At 37.6% G+C, this 24227-nt stretch overlaps 1 protein-coding gene across 4 annotated transcripts in view; it reads right to left on the bottom strand.

Annotated features, from left to right (window-relative positions):
• The window catches only part of LOC135090829 (trafficking protein particle complex subunit 11-like), a 193274-nt gene that overhangs the window by 32448 nt on the left and 136599 nt on the right, over positions 1–24227 (bottom strand). For 2 of the 4 annotated variants that reach the window (XM_063987916.1, XM_063987919.1), the window contains 3 exons: positions 17805–17889; positions 17564–17706; positions 4179–4330 (listed from right to left, as the gene is read on the bottom strand). In XM_063987916.1, the coding sequence (XP_063843986.1) occupies positions 4297–4330; positions 17564–17706; positions 17805–17889 (262 nt within the window). In that variant the 3' untranslated portion in view covers positions 4179–4296. Of the gene's footprint in view, positions 1–345; positions 3414–4178; positions 4331–14374; positions 14533–17563; positions 17707–17804; positions 17890–24227 lie in introns of those variants that run through there. The other 2 variants (XM_063987917.1, XM_063987918.1) reach the window with 2 other exon arrangements.

A 24227-nucleotide genomic window follows, 5' to 3' on the forward strand; every position in this document is an offset into this window, starting at 1 on the left:
TATTTTACATATTTTGAGCTCAACCTGCAGTCCTTAAAGTTCAATCAAGTTACACCCCCCCAACCCCATCCTTTAGGGATTAATCACCAATTCTTTTAGGGAAAAAATTGCTGTTATAAAGATGCTGTAAATTGTTCATATAGCTATTTGTTGTAGTCCTCATCAACAGTAAGATCACTTACATCTGAATCCCACCTGTAACCACTGAGATCATCTTTAAATTTATTTACTGATGCCTCAGGGAAGTGTCTCTTGACTATTATAGTATGACTGCAAGCTTTATTGCTCTTAATATGAAAGGAGTTAAAGACTTGGAAATGATCTGTCAAAGAATAATACAATATGCCATTTGTCTAAAGATTGTATAAATTATTGATCCAGATGTGATCCATTAAAGTAGCAGAACTCCTGGTGACACAGATTGGCTTAAGTATGGTGACAGAAAAGTAATTGCTATAAAATAGGTTACCAAAATTTTGTACATAATTAAGACTGTCACAATAAATTTACATTGAAATCACCCATAGTATAGCAAGGAATAATAACCTCTGTTAAATATGCCAAAATATTCTTGAGTGACCAAGTCATTAATGTTAGAAATAAGGATTCAATATGGTCTGATTGCAGAATAATGTTTTCACATAAATATCCATGAAAGCTGCTGCACAAATAAATAGCTACACTGCCTCCAGAGGTGCTCTTATTTTTCAAGTACACTGTGTAATCACTTCTCTTTTAAAGACCAGAAATAGCATCATTTAGTCTTGTTTCCCATAGTCCAATAACATCAAATTTAGTACCCAACATATCTACATACTGGTCAAATAATGAATTAAGATGAAGTGGAACACAGCTTACATCAAATGACAACAAATTGAGGTTAGTATCAGTACCGCAATTTCACATTAGAATCTGTAAAGTGGTAGTTACACTCAGTTTCATTGGGAATAATATTAACTAAATTATAATCAGAAAATGTTGTCATCATACTGAAGAGGGTTAAACACCATTTAATTTACAATGTTTAAAGAACAGTCATCAGTCATTAATCTAACATGATATGAATCATTAATATTATTCAAAGGAAATTAATGAGTCACTGAACATTACAAATAAAAAAAGATTGTATAAATAAAAAAAAAACAAATAAAAGTCTGAGAAAGCACCAGCTTACTTATCTCTTGGATCCTCTGATAATGGGCTGCGAAATGCATTTCTTGCTGGCAGAAACACACACACTACCATTTGGCACAGTAGCAACATCACCACCAGAAGTAACAGTGATGGCTGTCGCTCCATCAGCGCCAGCTGAGTCAATGCTGGCTGTGTCACCACCACCACAAGTCTGATCACCAGCAGTAGAACTATCATCAATGACAGCTCCTCCAGGAATGACAAGGTGCCCATCAGCTCCAGGATCACTACTCTGCCCACATCCAACTAAAGCAGTTGAACCATCAGCAGTGTTGCCACCGCCACAACATCAAGAATCACCACCACCACTAATGACTCCAATTCTTGCTAGCAGTCTTTCCTTTATAACAAGCTTGGTGTGGTTGAAATACATTATTATGCCTTCACTTTTGACTTGCTTTAGTAAAGGCATTTTAGCTTTTCTAATCTCCTGCAAACCTGGACACAGGTTTTCATTTATAAAAATTCTTGTTACTTGTAGTTTTGCTGCATTCTGAAAAACAGCTTCATAATCACTGTACTTCATAAAGCAAGCTATTATTGGCTGGTGTTGATTGTCACATCACTGACCAATTCAGTGAACCTGTTGCAGCTCAATGTTGGGCAGCAGAAGCTTCTTGAACAGCTTAGACATGAATGGCAGATTGTTTCCAGGTTTCATCCAGGCATTCCTCCAAGCCTATTACTTCTGTTGTTATGGCAACTGTAATCTTCTTGATAGTTGTAGCATCCCTCTAAATCCTTAATCATTTTCTCACTTCCTTGAAGATCATCAGACAGTCTTAATTAAATTTTCTTTTGTCTTTTTGTCATTTTCTAGGTGTTTTACTCGGTGTTGTACGTCAGCCATCTCCCTGTGAGTGAACTCCAAGCTTCTAAGGAGTTCATTTATCATACCTTGAAATTCATGCAACTTATTAGTTGTCTGCTTCATGAAGATCTCCAGGGCACTCTTGAGTTGATATAAGAGTTTGGAGCACAGACAAAATCCATTTCTTGGGTGTGTGTATGTAGGTAAAGAGGAGAGCTCTGGGTTGACATGTCTGCTCAGTACAAATCCCAAAGACAAAGGACCAATATGGGAAAGAAGGCTGGAAGCAAGGAGCTACAAAACCACTCTCACTGAAGGGATAGAAGCTACTAACAAACAGTCACATAGCAGCCTGGCAGGACAAGCCACTTCTTGCCAGATACCACCATACAAGGCCTATATCATTATACTTCAAGGAGGAATATGACTGTAACCCTTGGTATCACATTCAGGTGAAAATAAACCATGTAACACAGGTTTATAGGGTCTTTTCTGACACCACGTCCCATCTTGCCTTATGCCATAGGACATTTAAATGGACATTAAACCTGTCAGCAGGAAATAAATACCCTGAAGATGATTCTTGAATGATAATGAATACATTACTGCACATTTCAAAACATGCCATTCGTCTATCCATATTGAGTGAGCACCCCCTTAACCTTTAGGGGGTTGGGGGACATGGTAATTATAGATTTAGGTGATTTGTTATGTATGTATACCAACAAAATTTTGGGTTGAGATACCACATACATTAATTAATGGGGATGAAATAATTATAATTTGATTAAGAATTTCCAGGCTATGATTACCTACAGAGAAGTGGTAAAAATAAAACTTAAATTTGTATATCACATTGCAAGTATGTTTGGTGACTTGGTCAAAGAGCTCCACGCGGGCAGGCACTTGTTTTGCGTCCACCAAATTGTCTAGACCAATCTGACCAAAATTTCCAGCTACTGCTGCCTTAATCTAATGAGAGTTTGAAACTACACCATTTTGATTGTACACAGTGTAAATATCAAGATGAAACATGTAGTGTGAAATATGAGGTAAGCTCCATGACCAGCAACCCTCCGACTGAGCCACTCCTCACTACCACCACTACCTACAAAACCCACAGATAAGTACTTAGGATAGACCTACAACTCCTGGAAATAGCTGGGAGAACAATATTTCACCAGGATTTCCAGGTTAATTTTGAGGATCCTTAAAAAGTAGGGTTGTTTTGGTGACTGGATGTAAGGAATAACATCAAGACGTCAGTCATAACTGCCAGGTATGATCTAACTGGTAGTTGCCAAATATTTAAGATCCATTTCATTTATTTACTGTGGGCAAGTTATAAATATTTTTCTACATTTCCGAAGAAGAAACCAGCAACTCTGGGAAGACATTGGGACACATGCTGTAAATAGACAAACAGCAATTCAGAGAAGACGTTGGGAGATACAATGTCACCAGACAATCTTCCCCAGTGTCCTGCTAAGATTTGACATCAAGACATGGTTGTTTTTCATATGTACCAGGATTTATAAATTTTGCATGTTAATTGTATAACTCAAATGGATAAAGTAAACTTACACAGAGGAAAAAATAGTATCTGTCCCAAGGTGATGATACATCCCAAATCCGAGATAATGTATGTTTACTTTATTTAGCTCATCTTGCAACATTTCTTCCTCTATGCTTAATTAATTAGTTTAATAATAATTAGTTTAATAATACACAAATGATGTAAAGATTTTTTTCTAACATATCAATTTTTTTGTGTGAAATTAAGTCAGCTGGTGAATTTGGCAGTTTTCCAGACCACTGCATATGCCCCAATTCAGGAGAATGCTAAAAGATTGTTTGAAGCCTTGAAATATGAAAAGGGATGAAAAGGGAGAAAGGAGTGAAAGTGAAGAGTTGTTGGCTAGTAAGGGATGGTTTAAATGTTTTAAGGCTCGTGCTGAATAGCATTACCTGGTTCCTTCTGCTGAAATTTGGTTTACATCACAGCTTAGGAACTTCAGCATAATCCAAGGACCCCAGTATTTTTTTTAATATGGCTAAGTTTTTGGTACTGGATAACGTTACACTATGTATAACAGAATGCTAGATAATCAAGAGATTATTGCATATATTTACTGACAAATATAGACAGACAAATAGATTAACGTTTTCTTACCTTTAGGGTATATGCTCTTTCTGATGAAGTGAGAGACTTTACATAGAAGACTAAAAATGTTGCCTCTCCAATACCCAGATTGCCACACGTAAATCCTGTTACTTGGGATCCTAGTTTGTCACTCTGTAAACCAGATGCAGAACAAACTTGTGCTGCAATGATGAAAAATTAAATTTCCTTAGTAATATTCACAACTTGTAATAATACATACGTCATAAATTTAAGACAAGGAGACAAAATTGTAATACTAAGGAACTTCCAACTACTGAAAGAAGATAGATCTATTATGGTGCAATGTGAATATACAACCCCCATCACATCTTGGTATGGAGAGAGCAGGCTAAGCTGCACAACTTGCATTAGTCCTCATCCCATTGAGATCTAAAGGTTTACAAGCAATAATAATTCATTCTTAGGGAATGGTTATGGATGTGGCTGTAACTGTGATATGAACACACATCAATGTGTGTGTGTGTGTGTGTGTGTGTGTGTGTGTGTGTGTGTGTGTGTGTGTGTGTGTGTGTGTGTGCCTGCATGTGTGTGTGTGCATTTATGTGTGTGTGTGTGTGTGTGTGTGTGTGTGTGTGTGTGTGTGTGTGTGTGTGTGTGTGTGTGTGTGTGTGTGTGTGTGTATTGTACAGGGCAGGAGCCAAAGCTCATTTTGTCCTGTCTCCATTACTATATTTATCCAATTTCTCTTTAAGCATGTATACACTGTTTGCCATTACCACCTCTTCCTTCAAATCATTCCAGATTTCAATAGTTCTATACAGGAAGCTGCATTTCTTGATGTCGCTTGAACATCTGCTCTTCTTTATTTTCTTCCCATGCCCCTTCATCTGTCTCTCTCCCTCCTCCATCAGTGGTGCCAAGTCATTTCTGTCTATTCTTTCTACATTGTTTACAAATTTGTACATTGTTATCAGGTCTCCTCTTTCTCTTCTCTCTTGTAGTGTTGGTAAGCCCATCTCTTCAAATCTTTCTCCATAGCTTAAGTCTTTCAATTCTGGTACCATCTTCACTGCTATCCACACGACATTAACATGTAGAGCCAAATATACTGTTTATGTGTCTTTCAGGTGATGATGTGTCTTGAATCATTACTCCCAAATCTTTTTCTTCAATATTTTTCATTATTATTTCTCCTCCCATTTTGTAATTCCATGAAAGTCTCTTATTACTTTTACTCATTTCCAACACATTAGCATTTTCTGGTGTTAGATTCTAGTTTCCATCTTTGGCTCCATGCATGTATCTTGTTAATATCCTTTTGTAACTCTTTGCAGTCATTTTCATCCTTTATTATTTTCATTATTTTTTTGCATAATCAACAAATAGGTTTATAAAACTATTTAGATCTTCTGTCATATCATTTACATATATTTGAAACATAATAGGTGTTTCAAATATATGTAAATGCATATAAATGAGGGAACAATATATACAAGAGGATATACAAAAAAAAGATTGAGTAAATGTCTCAGTGACATCAAGAAATATAGTTTTCTGTACTAAAGCATTGATCTCTGGAACAGTTTAAGTGAGGAGGTGGTTACAGCTGCTAGTGTGAGCAAATTTAAAGAAATATTGGATAACTGCAGGTATGGAGACTGGATAAATGAGCTTTAGCTTGGACTGAGCACAATACAACTAGGTAAATACAAAGCTCCAGGGAGGAGAGACGAAGAGAAGAGGGGAAAAAAAAAGAAAGATACAATGAAAGAAGGGGGAAAATGTGTAATATATTGTAAGAATGTATAAGTAGATGTAACTGGAGAAAGGGCATAAGGGTGGTAAAGAAATGGAGGGAGTAGTAGTGGGAAGGGAGTGGGTGAAAGAAGAAAAAGAGGAATAGGGGAAAGGAAAAGGGAATAGTTATTATCCAATACTTCCTTTCTCTCCCTGTAATTCTTCACTCCCTCCTTGCCCCTTCTGTTTATATTTACTCTCTCTACATTCTGCCCATACTCTCATCCTCCTCCTTCACCCTTCCTCCAATACCTTGCCCCAAATACTTTCCTTCCCTTGTTATGAACTGTCTTCCTACCCTGTTGCTTTATTCTCTTCCTCCCTGTCACCTCTCCTCCCCTTATCTGTCATAGATAAAGGGACAAGGGAGTGATACCTTGCTCTCTTCTCCTCACTCTCTCACATAATTCCATTCTTGTTCTCAGTCAATCTCATTCCATTATCAATCCTCAGAATTGTTCTTACACACTCATTCTCACACCATCTTTTGCTAACTTTCTCACTTACTCACACTTCCATTCTCTCTCACTCACAATGACTTTCACTCATTCTCACTTTAATTAGCACTTACTTCCATCCCCTCACTCACACTTAATCTTTCACTTATTTTCATAATTTAACTCACATTTTCTTCTTTACAATGACTCATGCTTAATTTCCATTTATCTCATTCAAGCTTAACTTCTCTCTCTCTCTCTCTCTCTCTCTCTCTCTCTCTCTCTCTCTCTCTCTCTCTCTCTCTCTCTCTCTCTCTCTCTCTCTCTCTCACTTTTAGTGTCCTTCACACATTGTCAATCTTCCTCACTCATCTATCTTTCCACACACAGAGACAAGATCAAGATCAAGTCAATATATATATATATATATATATATATATATATATATATATATATATATATATATATATATATATATATATATATATATATATATATATATATGGTCTTTTGTGGTTAATTCTGTTTCTGTGAAGCAGATTGCTTCTTGCACAGCTAAATCATAGCTACAGCAGCCAGCTTGTCAGAGGACTCCATCTTGATTGTTTATATTTTGATGCAATGAGCCAGTGGCTGCTCTCGACCATGTGAATACTTTCAGCTGAAACCTGCCAGCAGTTCTGGGTGGCTGGAGCTAACCAGAAGGAAGAATTGACCCATGTAATCCCACTTTTATTTTTACTCCATTTCTTATCATTATAATCACTCCTCCACCTCTCTTACTGATTCTGTCTTTTCTCCATTGTGTATAATTCTTACTTATCACCATATGGTCTTCTGTGATTAATTCTGTTTCTGTGAAGTAGATGTCTACAGGTTTTTGTTCATTACTGTAATTCATTAATTCCAGCTTTCTTGCTATTATTCCATCTATATTGATATACATGACTCATTTACCAGGTTGCAATGTTGTTTCCCTTTTGTTTCTTGGTTATTTATAATTTTCTTATCCCGCAGTCCAAAACTCTCCCAAAAAAATTTTCTTCAGTACTAGCCCAATTTCTTTATTTTGCACCGTTTTTAAGTTGTTTTAATTTTTTCCTTTCCTCCTCATTTATGTGTGCTTCTTATCTTTTAGCCTAGCCATTCTTGCCAGCATGTCTTCAGTTTTGGCTTGGGTCTGTAACTTTACTTTTATCGGACAAGTTTTTTTTCATTATACGAGTAATCCTCCAACCGCACTACTACTTCATCTTCAAATTTAGTAAATCAGACTTCATGATTCAAAGATGCTTCAATTTGAACAACTCCCAATTCGAACAGGGTTGGCGAAGAAATTTTGTCTCCTAATTCAAGCACAATCCATCCTCCAATCTCAGGTCAGAGTTTCTAGCAAATGGATGTGTTTAGTGAGCAGTGACCTGACAATATAGCTGGCTAGTGTAGACATGGTGCCTCGAGGTGCTGAGTCGCCTGGTTGTGTTAGTTCTACTGTTCTTGAGTCCTTCATTGTGAAGGTCTCAGAGGTGGAGGCTGAGTTCCATCGAAGGATCTCAGAGGTGCAGGCTGAGTTTCGTGAGAGGATCTCAGATCTACAGGTCAAGTTCTGTGAGAGGATCTCAGCACCTGTGGGAGGGTTGTGCCCCACTGTCACTTTACCTAGTAAGGCAACAGAGGAGCAGTGGTCGGTTGTGTGCACGGGATGCCAAGAGGCTGAAGGTCCTCAAGGCGCCTCACATGGAGACGAAGAACGCCTTCAGTATGCTGGAAGGAGTGACGGAATATAGAGGGAGGAGACAAGGAAGAGAGAGAAGATGCAGTTACCATGTCCCAAGGTAGAGTGCTTGTGCTAGGTGATAATCAGGTTAGGTACTTAGTGTGTTTTGTGCCTGAAATAGAAAGCGTAGGTCGAGGGTGTGTTTCCAGGGGCTGGGATGGGGAAGGTAGCTGATAAGCTAGATGCATGCTTGGAAAATGATGGAACCAAGCCCATTGTTTTTTCTCAGGGAGGGAGGGAATGACCTTGGTAAGGTCAGGAGTGAGGAGCTGTTCAGGATGTTTAGGCGGGCTTTGGATAGGATTTGGGACAAGAGAGGGGTCCTTGTGGTATGTGGTGTTTTGCCAAGGAGGGGAGTTGGTGCTGAGTGGCTGTCCAGGGTTATTACAATGAATCGCATGCTCGTGAATCATTGTAAGAGTATTGGATGGGACCTCTTCTATGGTAGGGATACCTTGTATGCCAGGGATGGAGTGCATTTATTACATCAGGGTGTTTGGGTTTTGGCCAGAACACTCAAGCGGGAGGTAACTGCACTCCAGCACTTTTTTCATTAGTCAGGAGCAAGGAAGGACTTGGGAGGATGAAATAAAGGACAAATTAGATCAATCTAGAAAGTAACTAGCTCAGCAAAGGTGAGGAATAGCTTAAGTGTTTAGTACACGAATTGTAGAAGTATTTTGAATAAAATATATTTGCTTAGAAGAATCGCATGTGTAGAGAATTTTGATATCATTGCTTTAACAGAAACTTGGTATGATATGTCAGGGAAAGTATTTAATCCAGAGGTTAAAATAGATGGTTATATATTATTCTATAAAGACAGGGAAAATAGGAGAGGAAGAAGCATTGCGCTGTATGTTAGGGACACATTACAATGTTGTATTAATAGCAGAATTAAAACAGATAGCAAAACAGAGTCAATATGGGTAGATATTAAAGAAGGATCACAGTCAGTAGTACTGGGAGTAGTGTACAGGCCACCAAACAGTACAAAGGAAATTAACATCTCACTATGGCATGAAATTAATAGAGCAGGCAGGTACAGTCAGGTATGTGTAGTAGATTTTAATTTTAGGAATATTGACTGGAGTCTGATAGTGGGTAACAGGGAAATAGAGGAATTTCTTAAGGTAATTCAGGATAATTTTTTTTAAATAGGTAATCATAGAAGCCACAGGGGGGAACAATATTCTAGATTTAATTCTAACTAACTAAGGAGGCAGTCATGCAGGTAGAGGGTGAAGGACAGCTAGGTAACAGTGAACATTGAGAAATCAGGTACAAATTAAAATGGGAAGAAACTTTTAGAAGCAAAAGCACTAGTAAAATACCTGACTTTATGAGAGCAGATTTTGAGGGATTAAAAAGGTACCTCAAAGGAGTTGATTGGCAGCAGAAGAAGGGGAAGTAAGGTCCAGGACGGAGTTGAGAGAGATAAGGCAGGATGAGGGAGGTGAGGTGAGGTGTGAGGGCCTAGCGCAAGAGGAGGAAGAAGTGTCCAGAAGGGTCGGAGGAGGGAGAGGGGAAGATATGTGCGAGTATGTTGGAGGATCAGGACATGGTGAGATAGGAGAGGTGAAGTTGAGGTGAATAGATGAGGGAGTGGAGAGGATGGAAGGGGCCAAGATGAGAGGATTAGGGGAAGTAAATGTAGAAGAGTTGTATAAATACTTCGTACATAAACTGCATACAGGACAGTTAGCAAACATCCCATATAGAGCAATAAGATCACCGAAAAATTACCCTAAATGGATGACTGTTAGGTTAAAACATTATATAGGGCAGAAGAGAAGTATATATAAGAGATTAAAGGCAAGGGAAGAGGTTTTAAGGCTACAATACAATGAATTAGTTATAAAAGTCAGGAGGTTAATGAAGAAAGCTAAAAGCAACTATGAATTAAAGGTAGCCAGCCAGGTGAAGACAGATCCCAAGGGATTTTATCAGGTATATAGGATGAAGAATGAGGAAACAATAGGTCCATTAAAGGCAGCAAATGGAGAGCTGGTTAGTTCTGGGGAGGATATTAGTAAAATTCTGAATGAGTGTTTTTTAACTGTCTTCATCCAGGAAAACATGAAGGATATGCTGAATGGTAAGCATATATTTAGAGCAGATGAAAATGAGAAACTGACAGAAATTACCATAACTAAGGAGATAGTGGAACAGGAGATAGAGAGGCTAAAAAAGTTCAAGACACCAGCACCAGATGAAATATATCCCAGAGTACTTAACCACTTCTGTACGGCAAGTGAAAATGTGCGTCACACATCATATCTGGGATTTCCACGCCTGCAGCAAACTTTAAAACTCCACCATTGATATTCACAAAACTAACCATAATCATAACATACTACGTATCAGAATATCTGAAATGATTCCATTGTGCCTTACACACCAATATTCAGTCTAAAATAAATTGCAATTTATATTTTACTCACTAGTCTTCATCAGAGGGTGGAGGCTTCCTCCTCTGATTGATAAAGTATGTAAGTATGTGTGAGAAATTACTGTACCAGCTGAGAGAGAGAGAGAGAGAGAGAGAGAGAGAGAGAGAGAGAGAGAGAGAGAGAGAGAGAGAGAGAGAGAGAGAGAGAGAGAGAGAGAGAGAGAGAGAGAGAGAGAGAGAGAGAGAGAGAGAGAGAGAGAGAGAGAGAGAGAGAGAGAGAGAGAGAGAGAGAATGTGTGTAGATGTTGTTATCCGATAAATTATACTATAGTATTTTGGCAATAAGTGAAGTAATAACAGACAGAAATATGTACCAGTACTATAATAATAGAACAAAAGCAAAATACGACTGCTGCCAAACATATTGCTTTGTCACACTCTTTCCCACCAACCATCCCAACACTTTTCTTGTGAATGCTCGTGAGGGGGGAGAGAAAAGAGCAAGATACTAGATAACAGAGGATGAAGGGGAGACAACAGAGATATAGGGAGGGACTGGTTGAGAAAGAGGTATATAAATAATGTTCATCATAGCAGAACAATTTCATACAGTGAAATAGAGATGTTTCAATATCTCCACAGATGATAGTTTCACATGAAACACACACACACACACACACACGCTCTCTCTCTCTCTCTCTCTCTCTCTCTCTCTCTCTCTCTCTCTCTCTCTCTCTCTCTCTCTCTCTCTCTCTCATTTCAAGATAACAGAGAAAAGAAAAAAAAGAAAAGCAGAAACAGATGAGAGGAGCAGGGAAGGGAGGGGCAGGACGACATGATATGTGACCAAAGATGCGAGTAAGTATGTACTGGCAACTCAATGGGTGACACTCACAAGTATCATATTCTCCCTCACTTTATTTGTTATTTCATGGTATAAACCAAGAATATTTGATTACCAGTGGTAGAAACCGTCTGCTAAGATCCACTATGAGTGTGTGAAATTCCCTCATATTCTGACATTAGAATAATATTGGGAGGAACGTAAAACACTGTATCATATCCGGCCAACATTCTGAAAGACCTCGTACTATATCCAAGAAGAAATGAAACACACACAGCTCAAATGACCATGACGCAGTGTGCGTGTCACTCAGATATGCTACTAGAGATGAAATGACGTGTATACTGCGTCATCGTGCTGAAGGGATTAAGGAATGGAAAGAGGTTATTAGTGAACCGTTTGTTTCCATCTTTAGGAAATCACTTGAGTCAGATGAGCTACCGGTAATGTGGAGGCAGGCTAATGTAGTACCCATCTTTAAGAAAGGAGATAAAACCTTAATGTCTAATTATAGACCTGTCAGCTTAACTTCTATTGTAGGTAAAATAATGGAGTCAATAATGGCAAAGAACATTAGGAAGCATTTAGAAAAAACATAACTTGATAAATCAGTCACAGCTTGACTTCATGAAGGGGAAATCTTGCCTGACAATCTTGCAAAGTTTTACAGTAAAGTGTACAAGGCAGCAGATTATGGTGATAGTTATGACATCCTATATCTGGACTTTAGTAAAGTGTTTGGCAAGGTAGCCCATCAGAGGCTTCTGAGAAAGGTTAGGGTGCATGGGATAGATGGGAAGGTATTAGGCTGGATAAGTCATGGCCAAGTGACAGGGGACAGAGAGTTGCAATAAATGGCTCTAAGTTGAGTCATGTAATTAGTGGGGTACCACAGGGATCAATATTAGGGCCATTGTTGTTTTCAATATCAATGACTTGAATAGTGGAATTAGTAGTGACGTTAATAAATTTGCGGATGACACAAAGATAGGTTTAATTAGGTCAGAATTGGATGCCATCGCCTTATAGGTAGATTTAGATAAGATGAACGAAGAGGCAGACAGATGACAAATGCAGTTTAATATCAACAAATGCAAAGTACTTAGCATAGGTTTATTGTGTACAATAGGTACACAATAAACAATGAAGCTCTGGTAGGTTCAGGGTACAAAAAGATTTAGGAGTTATAGTTAGCTCTGAACTTTGTCTAAGAAAGTAATGCATAGAGGCCAGAAACAGAGCAAATAGGGTATTAGGATTAAGTTTTAGGAGTGTTAAAAGTAGAAAGCTCAAAGTAATATTAAATTTATATTTGGTGCTGGTCAGACCTTATTTAGATTATGCTGTGCAGTTCTGGTCCCCATATTACAGGAAGGATATAGGTCTACTAGAATCAGTACAAAGGAGAATGACTAAATGGATACAGGGGATGAGGAGTATTCCTTACAAGATGAGACTGAAGCTGTTAAAATTACATTCTTTAGAGAGATGTTGGTTAAGAGGGGACCTGATAGAAGTCTTTAAGCAGTATAAGTGTAATAACAAGGGGAACATAAGCAAAATTCTTACGATCAGTAACCAGGGTAGAACAAGAAATAACAGGTTCAAGCTTGAAAAATTTAGGTTTAAAAAGGGATAGTAATAGAGAGGTAGATGAATGAAAGAGACTCAGTAATGAAGTTGTTAGTACTAAGACATTAGGGAGCTTTAAGAGAAGATTAGATGGATTTATGGATGGGGATGATAGGTAGGTATATTTCGTACAGGGACTGCCACATGTAAGGATGATGGCTTCTTGCAGCTTCCCTTATTTTTTATGTTTTTATGTAATTCGAACACACCCATTTAAAATTCACTTTAACACAATAAATAATTATTATACATATAGTACTTAATATTTTAATTAAAAAAAAATACAGTATGCTGTAAAATGAAAAGAGACAAAACTAATATGCACAGAAAAAACTAATATGTACAGTAAACCCTTGATATAATGAATCTCTATTTACCAAATTTTGGGTATGACAACCCCTTTACAGACGCTATCACAAAAGTGTAAACGTCTATCAAATCATGTGAGGCACTGTTAAATGCAACAACATTTGAAATTAAGTGATTTCATATTTTCTTTATTTAAAATGTATTTAATTAAAGTTTTTCAAAAGCAATAAGGTTATATTATAATTATGAATTTTAGTTTGACAGCAAAAGTTGACAATAACCCTCCTCTGTGAAAACAATCATTCCATTTGATGAAACAGACAGAAAAAGACAATGGAAGGAGGCAAAAGTTGACAGAGATAAGAGTTGACGAAAAAAAGTTGACAGAAAATGTGGTTTAAATGTAGAAAAGATATGAGGGAGATGTGGGACAGGCCACCTGACAAAATGTCAAGTGGCCTGGTGCACAAGATGGTGGTCGGAGGGGGTTGCGGAGGGTAGTAAGATGGTGGGAGTAGCTGGCCGCATAGAAAAACACACTTGGTGATTTTTTTTTTTTTTTTGTATATGTGTGTGCTTTCACATCCAATCAAGAATTTTGCTTCTCATTGTCTCTGATACTTACATAACATAATTTTATATCGTCATCCTCTTAAACACATGGCCAAAGTAATTTCTGAACAATTTCTAACTTTTGCCTAAATCATCTTCATTTAAGCAAATATCTAGAAATCACCTAAAAATTTCTCAGGTATTTGTTTATGAGGTGTGTGAGGTGGCAGGAGAGCAGGAGGAAAGACAACAGTGTATGGAAAAGTCTGTTTACCTGCCAGCTACCCTCCATAAAAACGGTAAGAGGATAATGACGGAGAGTGAAAACTTGAGTTTCTATTGTACTATGGTACTCATAATGTTCACAAAATACTATTATTAGAAACTGCTGTCTAGAACCTCACCCCCATTATTCTGTATGGAAAAATTATAATCTATTTATATGTTTTCTATTTAAGTGTCTTTAGGAACATATTCCTGACATAAATGAAGAATTTACTGTACCTGGAATTTTTGTATGACTTTCTGCCCAGTTCTTTTAAAAAACATGCAGCAGATGTGTTCATGTAGGGCAGAGCACCTCACTGCCACAATGCTCATGAAGTTAAGAAAAGGCTGTGTGGCTCCATTTTTTTCAAGACTGTTCAAGCAGTAGTCCTGATCTGAACCCGATAGAAAATCTGTGGTCACATATGAAACAAGAATTAAGTGAAATGGACATCTCAACTGTGGCTAACCTTGAGATAGCTGTATTTCTCTTGTGGGCAAACATACTACATGACTTACTGCAGACACTAGCAAACAGTGTTCCTAACTTCAGGAGTGTATATACTGAAAAGGACTCAACAAAGTACAAAATGTCAGAACAAATAAAAGGTAAGATAAAAGAATAGCATATAAGTTTCTTATGTTTTTTCATTTACTTGACTGATGTGCTTTCCTGTGTCTTAAATTTTGGTAAAGACTGTAAACTTAAAACTTTGGATAATTTTACCTATTTCAGGTCCAGTTTGAATATTTAAACAACTTTTCATAATATGAGCTGGTTTGAATTGTCCAGGCTTTGCTGGAATGTATTTAATTCAAATAACATTGAATCCCTTTGTTCTGTTTGACACAGCTCTGTGGCTCAGCCTGCTGTACAGAGGTACCAGTGTTACATTACCTTTCACCATCACTATATCTCCTTCAGAAAATATTTGTACTTGTATATCTGCTCTTAGCTTACAAGATAGAAAACCTGGTTTACATCATTAGATTAAGCAAATAGTTAGTACATCTAAGATAAGAGCTAGAGAGTTGAAAGAAAAGAACCCCCACATCTTCTCTCAGACATGTCTACACAAACTGTTAACAGACATGTGTCAGAAGTGGACTACAGTGTCACCACAAATTTTATCCAAGATACAAAAGAAACATAGGCTGGATTTTGCAAGGAAATATCTTCACTGGACTCTTCAGCAGCGGTATGAAGTACTTTGGGGGGGATGAAGAAACCTTCACTGTAACCATGGGGGTCATGCGTACTGGACCCTAGACTCACGGTACACCTGTGGGACCACAAAATGCCTAGACTTGCTAATGGTTTGGGGTGTTTCAGTGCTCAGTGTTGGTGAACTCATTGTGGTTCCCAAAAACTAGTATAATTACCTTGAGTTACTGTGTGACAATTAACCTAAGGAGTCTGACCAGTGTGGGATTATTGTTTTTATGCAGAACAGTGTACTGTGTCATACCACCAAATCTGCAGTTCAGTGGCTTAAGGACTGTGAAGTGAGGTTCTCTGACAACAGATCAGGCAATTCTCTGGACCTAAATCATATTGAGATCTTCTGGTTGATAATAAAGATGTTTAATGGGCAAGGATGTCAGTTGTATCCCACAGCTGGAGGCTGCTCTACACGAGGCATGGAATGATTTACCTCCCCAAACCCCCAAGAATTTGTGAGTCTTCCTACAAGGCTGAATATGTGATTAAACATAAAGGAGGCAACACCAAGATTTAAAACCTCAGTAAGTATGCAGAAATATATTTTGTGTTCTTTTATGGTGTCTATGTGTTGGGAAGGGGCAGCATAATGCCATGACGAGCCCTGTACATATGGTCTCTGCCACCACCTCTTGGTTCAAGGTCACATATCACCCACTATCTTCCTCCTTATCTCCCCTTCCCCATCACTTTCCTCTTTCCTATCACCACTTTCACTGTATTCCTTGTTTCCTCCACTAGAGAGAGAGAGAGAGAGAGAGAGAGAGAGAGAGAGAGAGAGAGAGAGAGAGAGAGAGAGAGAGAGAGAGAGAGAGAGAGAGAGAGAGAGAGAGAGAGAGAGAGAGAGAGAGAGAGAGAGAGAGAGAGAGAGAGAGAGAGACCTAAAACAATTTATTAATATAGTTGTATTTAGTGTATGAGCTGCAAATTTTGGCACATGCAGCAATCCCAGATATGGCACTAAGTGCATGTTTTACCCATCCATAGTGAAGTGGTTAAATCAGCTGTGTCCTGCCTGATATATGATGACACTCAATGCCATAATAACTTGCAGTGAAGTTATGGAGGAAAAATGGATTATTGTATCAAGAAAAATGACATTCCTGTAACTTATATTTTGCCACAGACTTCACAAGTTTAGAGAGGGTTTACTGTATCAACATGCATACATACATACATATACCAAGGCTGTCTCAAAAAAAAAAAAAAAAGGTGACTAACTAAGACAAAACACACAACTTTCACATTCACATTCACTCACATAACTCTCCTTGTCTACTACTCCCATACTTTAAGTCTTAGTACCATACAGGGCAGTAAGCACTGTAATCCCTTCATACAATATCCTTTTTACATTCATTCCAGATGCCTTACTCTTAAATGATCCATTTCATAATCTCCTAACATTTTTCTTGCTTCTTTCACTCCAGCTCTGTCTTTACTCCTCCATCCACTGCTACTGTAGATGCAAGATATTTGAAACAGTCTACCTCCTCCAGTTCCTCATCATTCAGTCTTACATTCATCCTACCACCTGCCTCTCAGGTGCACCTCATTATCTTACTCTTTCCTACATTAACCATCAGTTTCCTTCTCCTACACACCCATCCAAATGCCTCTACCAGCCTAGTTAAGTTCTTTGTATCTGCCAACAATGTTGCATCATCTGCAAAAAGCAACTGATTCACACTTCATTCTTCAAATGCTCCAATCACAGGCTCTCTTTCCTCCTCTATGTTCAGCAGTTTCTCAAAATACTCCCCCTATCTCCTTCCCATTTCATCATGCCTAACAAACATCCTACCATCTTCTGTTTTCATCTGTTCCTCACTACCAGAGGGTCCTTTCGTATTTCTTTCTTTTACACTGGAGCAAATTTTCCTTAATAAAAGAATTAGTATAATACAGTGAAATAAAACCACATAAAAAAAGAAATTAGCCACAATAATATCTCCAAATCCAAAATCAACTGCATAAAGATTAATGAAGATGCCTTTTCATAAGTTGGATCCCGTTCCTACACAGTACAAGAAATGGCCAAATCATAGAGAGAGAGAGAGAGAGAGAGAGAGAGAGAGAGAGAGAGAGAGGAGAGAGAGAGAGAGAGAGAGAGAGAGAGAGAGAGAGAGAGAGAGAGAGAGAGAGAGAGAGAGAGAGAGAGAGAGAGAGAGAGAGAGAGAGGTTACAAATAATAAAATACATACTGGCATGTTCTAAATTTGAATGGGAGGAGCTGTGCAGACCAAAGTTTATGGTAATATCTGATACCATTGCTGGCTTCAGTATTAGTGAGGTGAATTTTGACAGGCAGCCACTCCCACACAAGCGCAGTAGTGTCGTAGCTAACCTGAAAAGAATGACAGGTACCACAACCACATTTCAAAATAAACCAACATGAAGTGCACCTTTTCCACTTATTTCACATGTCCAGAAAGAAGTACTAACCTCAACAGTGAGGAGAGGCTGGCGAGGCAAGATCTCAGTTTCCACAAGAGGTGGTGCTGTGTCAAATTCATCTCTGCACAGGACACTATAAAAGAAGTCTGTATATATTTTCTAGCTTTCTAAGATGAATTATTCATGACCTAATACTAACTCCATAATGCAAATACAGGCTCTCTATTTCTGTTCAAAGCAAGTATTAAGACAAAAAGATATTCAGGATTTACCATAATTCCCCAAGCATAGTTCAATCTCAATTATAAGGTCAGTCCCTGATTTTGGGTTAGGGAACTAGTAATTTATGGTATACCTTGTATACTGGTCAACCACATAAATCTAGGGCAGCAACCTCTATCATCTACCTAATGAAAAAAATCAGTTACCCTTGAGAGTGCTATATTGGTAATGGAATGATGTTACAGTATTAAATCACCACATTTTATGGGAAAATGAGCAGAGAGAGAGAGAGAGAGAGAGAGAGAGAGAGAGATAGAGAGAGAGAGAGAGAGAGAGAGAGAGAGAGAGAGAGAGAGAGAGAGAGAGAGAGAGAGAGAGAGAGAGAGAGAGAGAGAGAGAGAGAGAGAGAGAGAGACCTGCTCCTCCTTATTTATTCAGTCAGAATACATATCCCTGATGTAAACCTACCTTGATCAAAGGTGTGAAATGTCAGTCTCCACACACAGACAACACACACACACACACACACATACACACACACACATATTTTCTGGCTGCTACTTTGGCTTGTTATCTACCTGTCATGAATCTTCTTTGGTATGTGATCTACACTTTATATTGTGATCTATATGCTATGAATCTTTTGTATGCAATTTACACTTTATATTGTGATCCACAACAAGAAAAGTTGTACTTACCAAGAACAAGGAAAAACACTTGTCTTAGTTTCAAGAGAAAATGTCTGGTTAGAGTCTGAAGCATAAGTGGAATGTCTGTTCTACAGTTGAAGTTCAAAGAAGAGACCGTAAGACACTTCACCCAATTATTCAGAGAGAAGTCACTAAAGGATCAATAATCCATTCTGTCGACTGGCCAGCTTACTCTAACTTAAACCAACTCAAATTTCATAATTTTTCCGTACATCATAAGCAATATTATGCCGATTCTAACATCGGAGCTCATACTCAAGGAACTGAAAGATCCTACCTTGATGCGAAAATTCATACTGAAAACAATGTGAGGCATCAATCAAAGAGCACTTCAATCTCACCAAGACTACTTTTGTTAGCAGATGATGAGAAAAGAAGCTCCTGATCTTTATTTAGCATTTTTATTAAATGCACTGTACATGCTGTTCATCCCTAGAATATGAATAAAAGAAAAATGTTTAATATTTTAATTTACATTTTCTCTATGCTATATATCATTCCAAAATAAAAAATTTTGTTCAAGTGTAGATACTTTTTCTTTGTAGATAACAAGCCAAAGTACAGTTTTAGATATATTTTCCCTGTAGATAACAAGACAAAGTAGCACCCCTTTTTCTGTACAACTTGTGTTTCATCTATAATAATAATAATGATACTACAACGACTGTTGAAAAGGGCTACTACTACTACTACTACTACTAATACTACTAATACTACTACTACTATTACTACTACTACTAATAATAATACTTATTATTATTATTATTATTATTATTATTATTATTATTATTATTATTATTATTATTATCATTATTATTATAATAACAACATTAATACATCATTAATACTATTATTATTGTATAAGTTTAGTCATTTACAATATGAATAAATATATAGTATTATCTTTAAAGTGATTGTCTTGGCCAGTACCCCTGCTGCCTTATTTTTTTTTTTATTTATTTATGTTATTATTCTTTTTATATAGAAGGGGCACCAGCTAAAAAAAATTTAAAAAGGCCCCACAAAAGTGCAGGTCCCTGAACAGAGTTGAAAGCAGAAGCCAGAAATTACAGGATAAGTATCTTGATACCTCTTTCTTGAAAGAGTTCACTTCATAGGAAGATGGAAATACAGATGCAGGCCTGGAGTTTCAAAGTTTACCCACTGACCTCACACACAACACAGTCCACAAACAAGCACCTAGGCTGAAACCATGTTTATTGCTGGAATGTTTAGGCGCTGGCCAAGTAGGGGAATTCCTCATGAGCTGCTTTGCCATGTCTCTACAGGACCAGTTATTGCTTTAACACCTTGGTGGAAAGGAGAGGCAACCATCCTACTTCCTCTCTCTCTCTCTCTCTCTCTCTCTCTCTCTCTCTCTCTCTCTCTCTCTCTCTCTCTCTCTCTCTCTCTCTTAGCATTGTATGATACTCGTATTGTGTGAATAATTTTTCTATAATTTATTTGTTGTGTAATTTCGATTGAGGGCAGAGCAGATTCATTACACTGTCATTTAACTCACATTACTGGCCTTGGCTGTTTGAGCTATTGCTCTGAAGGTTGCAATAACAGGACCTCTATTGGCCTCCTCTTCTAAAAAATACTTACTCATGTTGCAAATGAGTTCTTCCTCCCGGCTGTGAATAACACATGAGTGCTTGGGAGTTGCTTCCATCATGTGAATGTCCCCCTGAGAGGCTGAACCATCCCTCTCTCTGACCTGAGTCACCTGACCCTAGCGATAAGCACCCCAGGTACTTAACCTACATGACAATACCACAAAGCTGTCTTGTCAAATGTTGTGATATTTATGTAAAACCAAGACTATTTACCTTAAAATCTGAACCATTCATAGCACTGAATGGTTTGATGAGTTAAAATAGTCAATACTTAATACTTAAATTTCAATGAAAAAATAAAAAGAACTAATATATCTAAGAGAAATTGTGTGATGTAGCAGAGTGGCTAACAAGAAATGGCCAATGCCTACTTGTTCTTCTGAGAATAAAAAGAGTATAGTGTTAATGTGGTCATAATTCTATCACACTGACTTTGATCCAGTCAAGTGAGGTGTCAACCTCCCTCACACTCTCCCATAATCAATTAGCAACATATACACACACACACACACACACACACACACACACACACACACACACACACAGCAGTGGTGGAGCTGACAGGACATGTTTTCTAATGCTCTGCATATAGAAGGAAGGAATAACACAAATCCCTCATGGTTGAACAAGATATGTTATGAAGACACAGGAATACCTAGGTGGTAAATAGGAGGGGGAGAAACCGTACCATGAGTATAGTTAGTTATCCCATCTCTAGGAAAGTTTAGTTTGGTTTGTTTACATTTTGGACAAACATGGCAAAGAGCAGCACTCCAAAAGAAAGATTCACTTGAAAGTTTTACTGGAGAAGAAAGAGAACTAAATTATAGACTGCAGTGTAGAAAAATTTTATACATGGAAGAAATGACGGACAAGTAATTGGAGAGATTAAAGACATTGGAGGCACACCAGAAGGAGACAGGTAAGGAGTTGGTGACTGTTACAGCAAAGTTCACTGAGATGAAAAATAAAAATGTGAAGTTAAAGGTGGAAAATTACTTTTCAAGAAACAAATAAAGGAAAAGTAGAAACTGTTCAGAAAGGAAATAAGGAAATGAAGGCAAGTGTTAAGGACGTGGAAATGAGGCAAAATAAGTGGTTAAATGAACGTAAATTTGAAGAAGAATCACTAAAGAAAATAATGGAACAACAAGAAAATGAGAAACAAAACCTGAAACAGAAAGTGGCAAATGTTATTAAAGAAGAGAAAAAGTTAGTGAGAGACACTAACTAACTAACTAACAGTAGAAAATATAAACAAGTGATTGTATTTGGTTTAAAGGAAGAGAAAATAGTAAGCAGAATTCAAAGAGAGGAAAAGGAAAAGAACCTGCTGAATAAGTTACTGAAGAAAGTGATGGGTGAAGACAGTCAGGTAGTAAAGCAAGTGAAAGAGTTCCACAGAATTTGGAAATATGAAGAAGAAAAAATGAGACCCATAAGAATAAGGTTTGCAATACAGGTACAAGCAGAAGAGGTAAATAATGGGTCTAGGAGGTTGTCTGGAGATGAAGAATATAAGAATGTATGGATAAACAATGATATGGATGAGAGTGAAAGGTTGAAGCAAAAGAAGCTGGTAAATGAGGCTAAACAAAAAAAACGAACAATGAACAGAGGAGAAGAGGTTTTTCTGGAGGGTAAGAGATATGAGAATAAAGAAATGGTACATCAAACAGTAAGTAAAGTATGTTATACTAACGTAAATGGATTAATGTCAACAAAGATGGAATTAAATGAGTTATTAAACAGAACCACATCAGATGTTGCTGTATTATGTGAGACAAAATGGAAAAATGAATAGGGAACTCCTGACACTGATGACAGATATGATTTATGGATGAAAAATTAAAGTGACAAGGGAGGAAGTGGAGTGATCATTCTGACTAAAAAGTGTGTTAAAGTGGAGATGGTAATAAAAAGTGAAGACAAGTCTGAAATTCTACAAGTGATGATTAGAAGTGGAAATGGAAGAATGAATTATGTAGGAGTGTATGTGCCACCTATGACCAATACTTGGTGAAAAGAGTACAAAGAGATGTTGGTAGATGTGTTAAAAGGTCTTGAAAAGATAGTGATGGAAAGTAGTGATATAGTTATTGTTGGTGATTTTAACTGTAAGGAGATAAATTGGGAGACACTGGCAGCTACTGGAAGTGAGAACTCATGGAGTAATAGACCATTAAACTGGGTGGTGGAAAACTTAATGACTCAGTGGGTTGACTGTGATACCAGATTTAATGGAAGAGATAACCCATCAAGACTTGATTAAGTGTTTACCAAGGACATGGAAATTATTGAAACTATACACTATGATAGCCCTCTAGGTAAAAGTGATCATGTGTTGATGGAATTTAAATACTTTGTTGCTGTGGACTGGAAAGACTTTGAAGATGCAGAAAAAGTTCAGGAAAAATGGGATAAATTTATAAGGATATATAATTCTGCTGTGGAGAAAATTGTACCCAGAGGAGGAGCAAGATGTAGAAAGGGTAAAGAATGGTTCAATACATAATGCAAAGAGGCTAGAAATTGGAAGCTAAATGCTTGGAATATATGGAAGAAGAGGAAAAGTGAGAGCAGATGGGAGGAATATATTGATGCTAGAAAAAATGTTGAGATAATAAGAATGGAGAGAAGAAACTATGAAAGAGATATAATAGATAAGTGTATAAATGAACCCAAACTGTTCTTCAGACATATTAAGGGGAAGATGAAGAAAAAAGGAGTATCAAGATAGAAAGTTGAAGGAAAAACCTATGAGGATGTACAGGACATGGTAGAGGTTATGAACAATAGTTTCAAATCAGTATTTACTGTGGAAGGGGAGTTTGATGCTGGAAGGGATAAGTTGGTGAGGAATATACTAAGTACAGTCCCAGTCAGTTATGAGGAAATACTTAAGATGATGGAAGAACTTGATGTAAATAAAGCATCTGGTCCAGATGGAGTATTAAACTGGATATTAAAATAATGTAGTGAACAACTGGCTGAAAAAATTCAGTCTATATATATATATATATATATATATATATATATATATATATATATATATATATATATATATATATATATATATATAAATTTTTTTTTTATGTAGGAAGGACACTGGCCAAGGCCAACAAAAATACAATAAAAAAATATGCCCATTGAAATGCCAGTCCCATAAAAGAGTCAAAGCAGTGGTCAAAAATTGATGAATAAGTGTCTTGAGACCTCCCTCTTGAAGGAATTCAAGTCATAGGAAGGTGGAAATACAGAATCAGGCAGGGAGTTCCAGAGTTTACCAGAGAGAGGGATGAATGTATAAGAAATTTTTTGACTAATTAACTTCCAAAGTGGAGCACATTCTGACCCTCTTCCCTTTTGGAGAGAGCTCCATTCTTGGAGACTTCAATGTTCACCACCAGCTTTGGCTTTCCTCTCCCTTCACTGACCATCCTGGTGAACTAGTCTACAACTTTGCTATCCTCCATGACCTAGAGCAATTGCTGCAACACCCTACTTGTATTCCTGACAGTCTTGGAGATACGCCCAACATTCTTGACCTTTTCCTGACCTCTAATCCCTCTCCTTATGCTGCCACCCTTTCTTCTCCGTTGGGCTCCTCCGATCACAATCTCATATCTTTAACTTGTCCTGTCGCTCCAATCCCTCCTCAGGATCCCCCTAAGCAAAGGTGCCACTGGTGTTTTGCCTCTGCTAGTTGGGGGGACCTGAGGAGGTATTTTGCTGATTTTCCTTGGAATGACTACTGCTTCCATGTCAGAGACCCGTCTTTGTGTGCTGAGCACATAAACAGAGGTGATAGTGTCTGGCATGGAGGCGTACATTCCTCACCCTTTTTCTCGTCCTAAACCTTCTAAACCTTGGTTTAACACAGCTTGTTCTCGTGCTATACATGATACTTAAGCCTTCCA

The sequence above is a fragment of the Scylla paramamosain genome, chromosome 36, assembly GCF_035594125.1.
Source record: "Scylla paramamosain isolate STU-SP2022 chromosome 36, ASM3559412v1, whole genome shotgun sequence".
Lineage (NCBI taxonomy): Eukaryota > Metazoa > Arthropoda > Malacostraca > Decapoda > Portunidae > Scylla > Scylla paramamosain.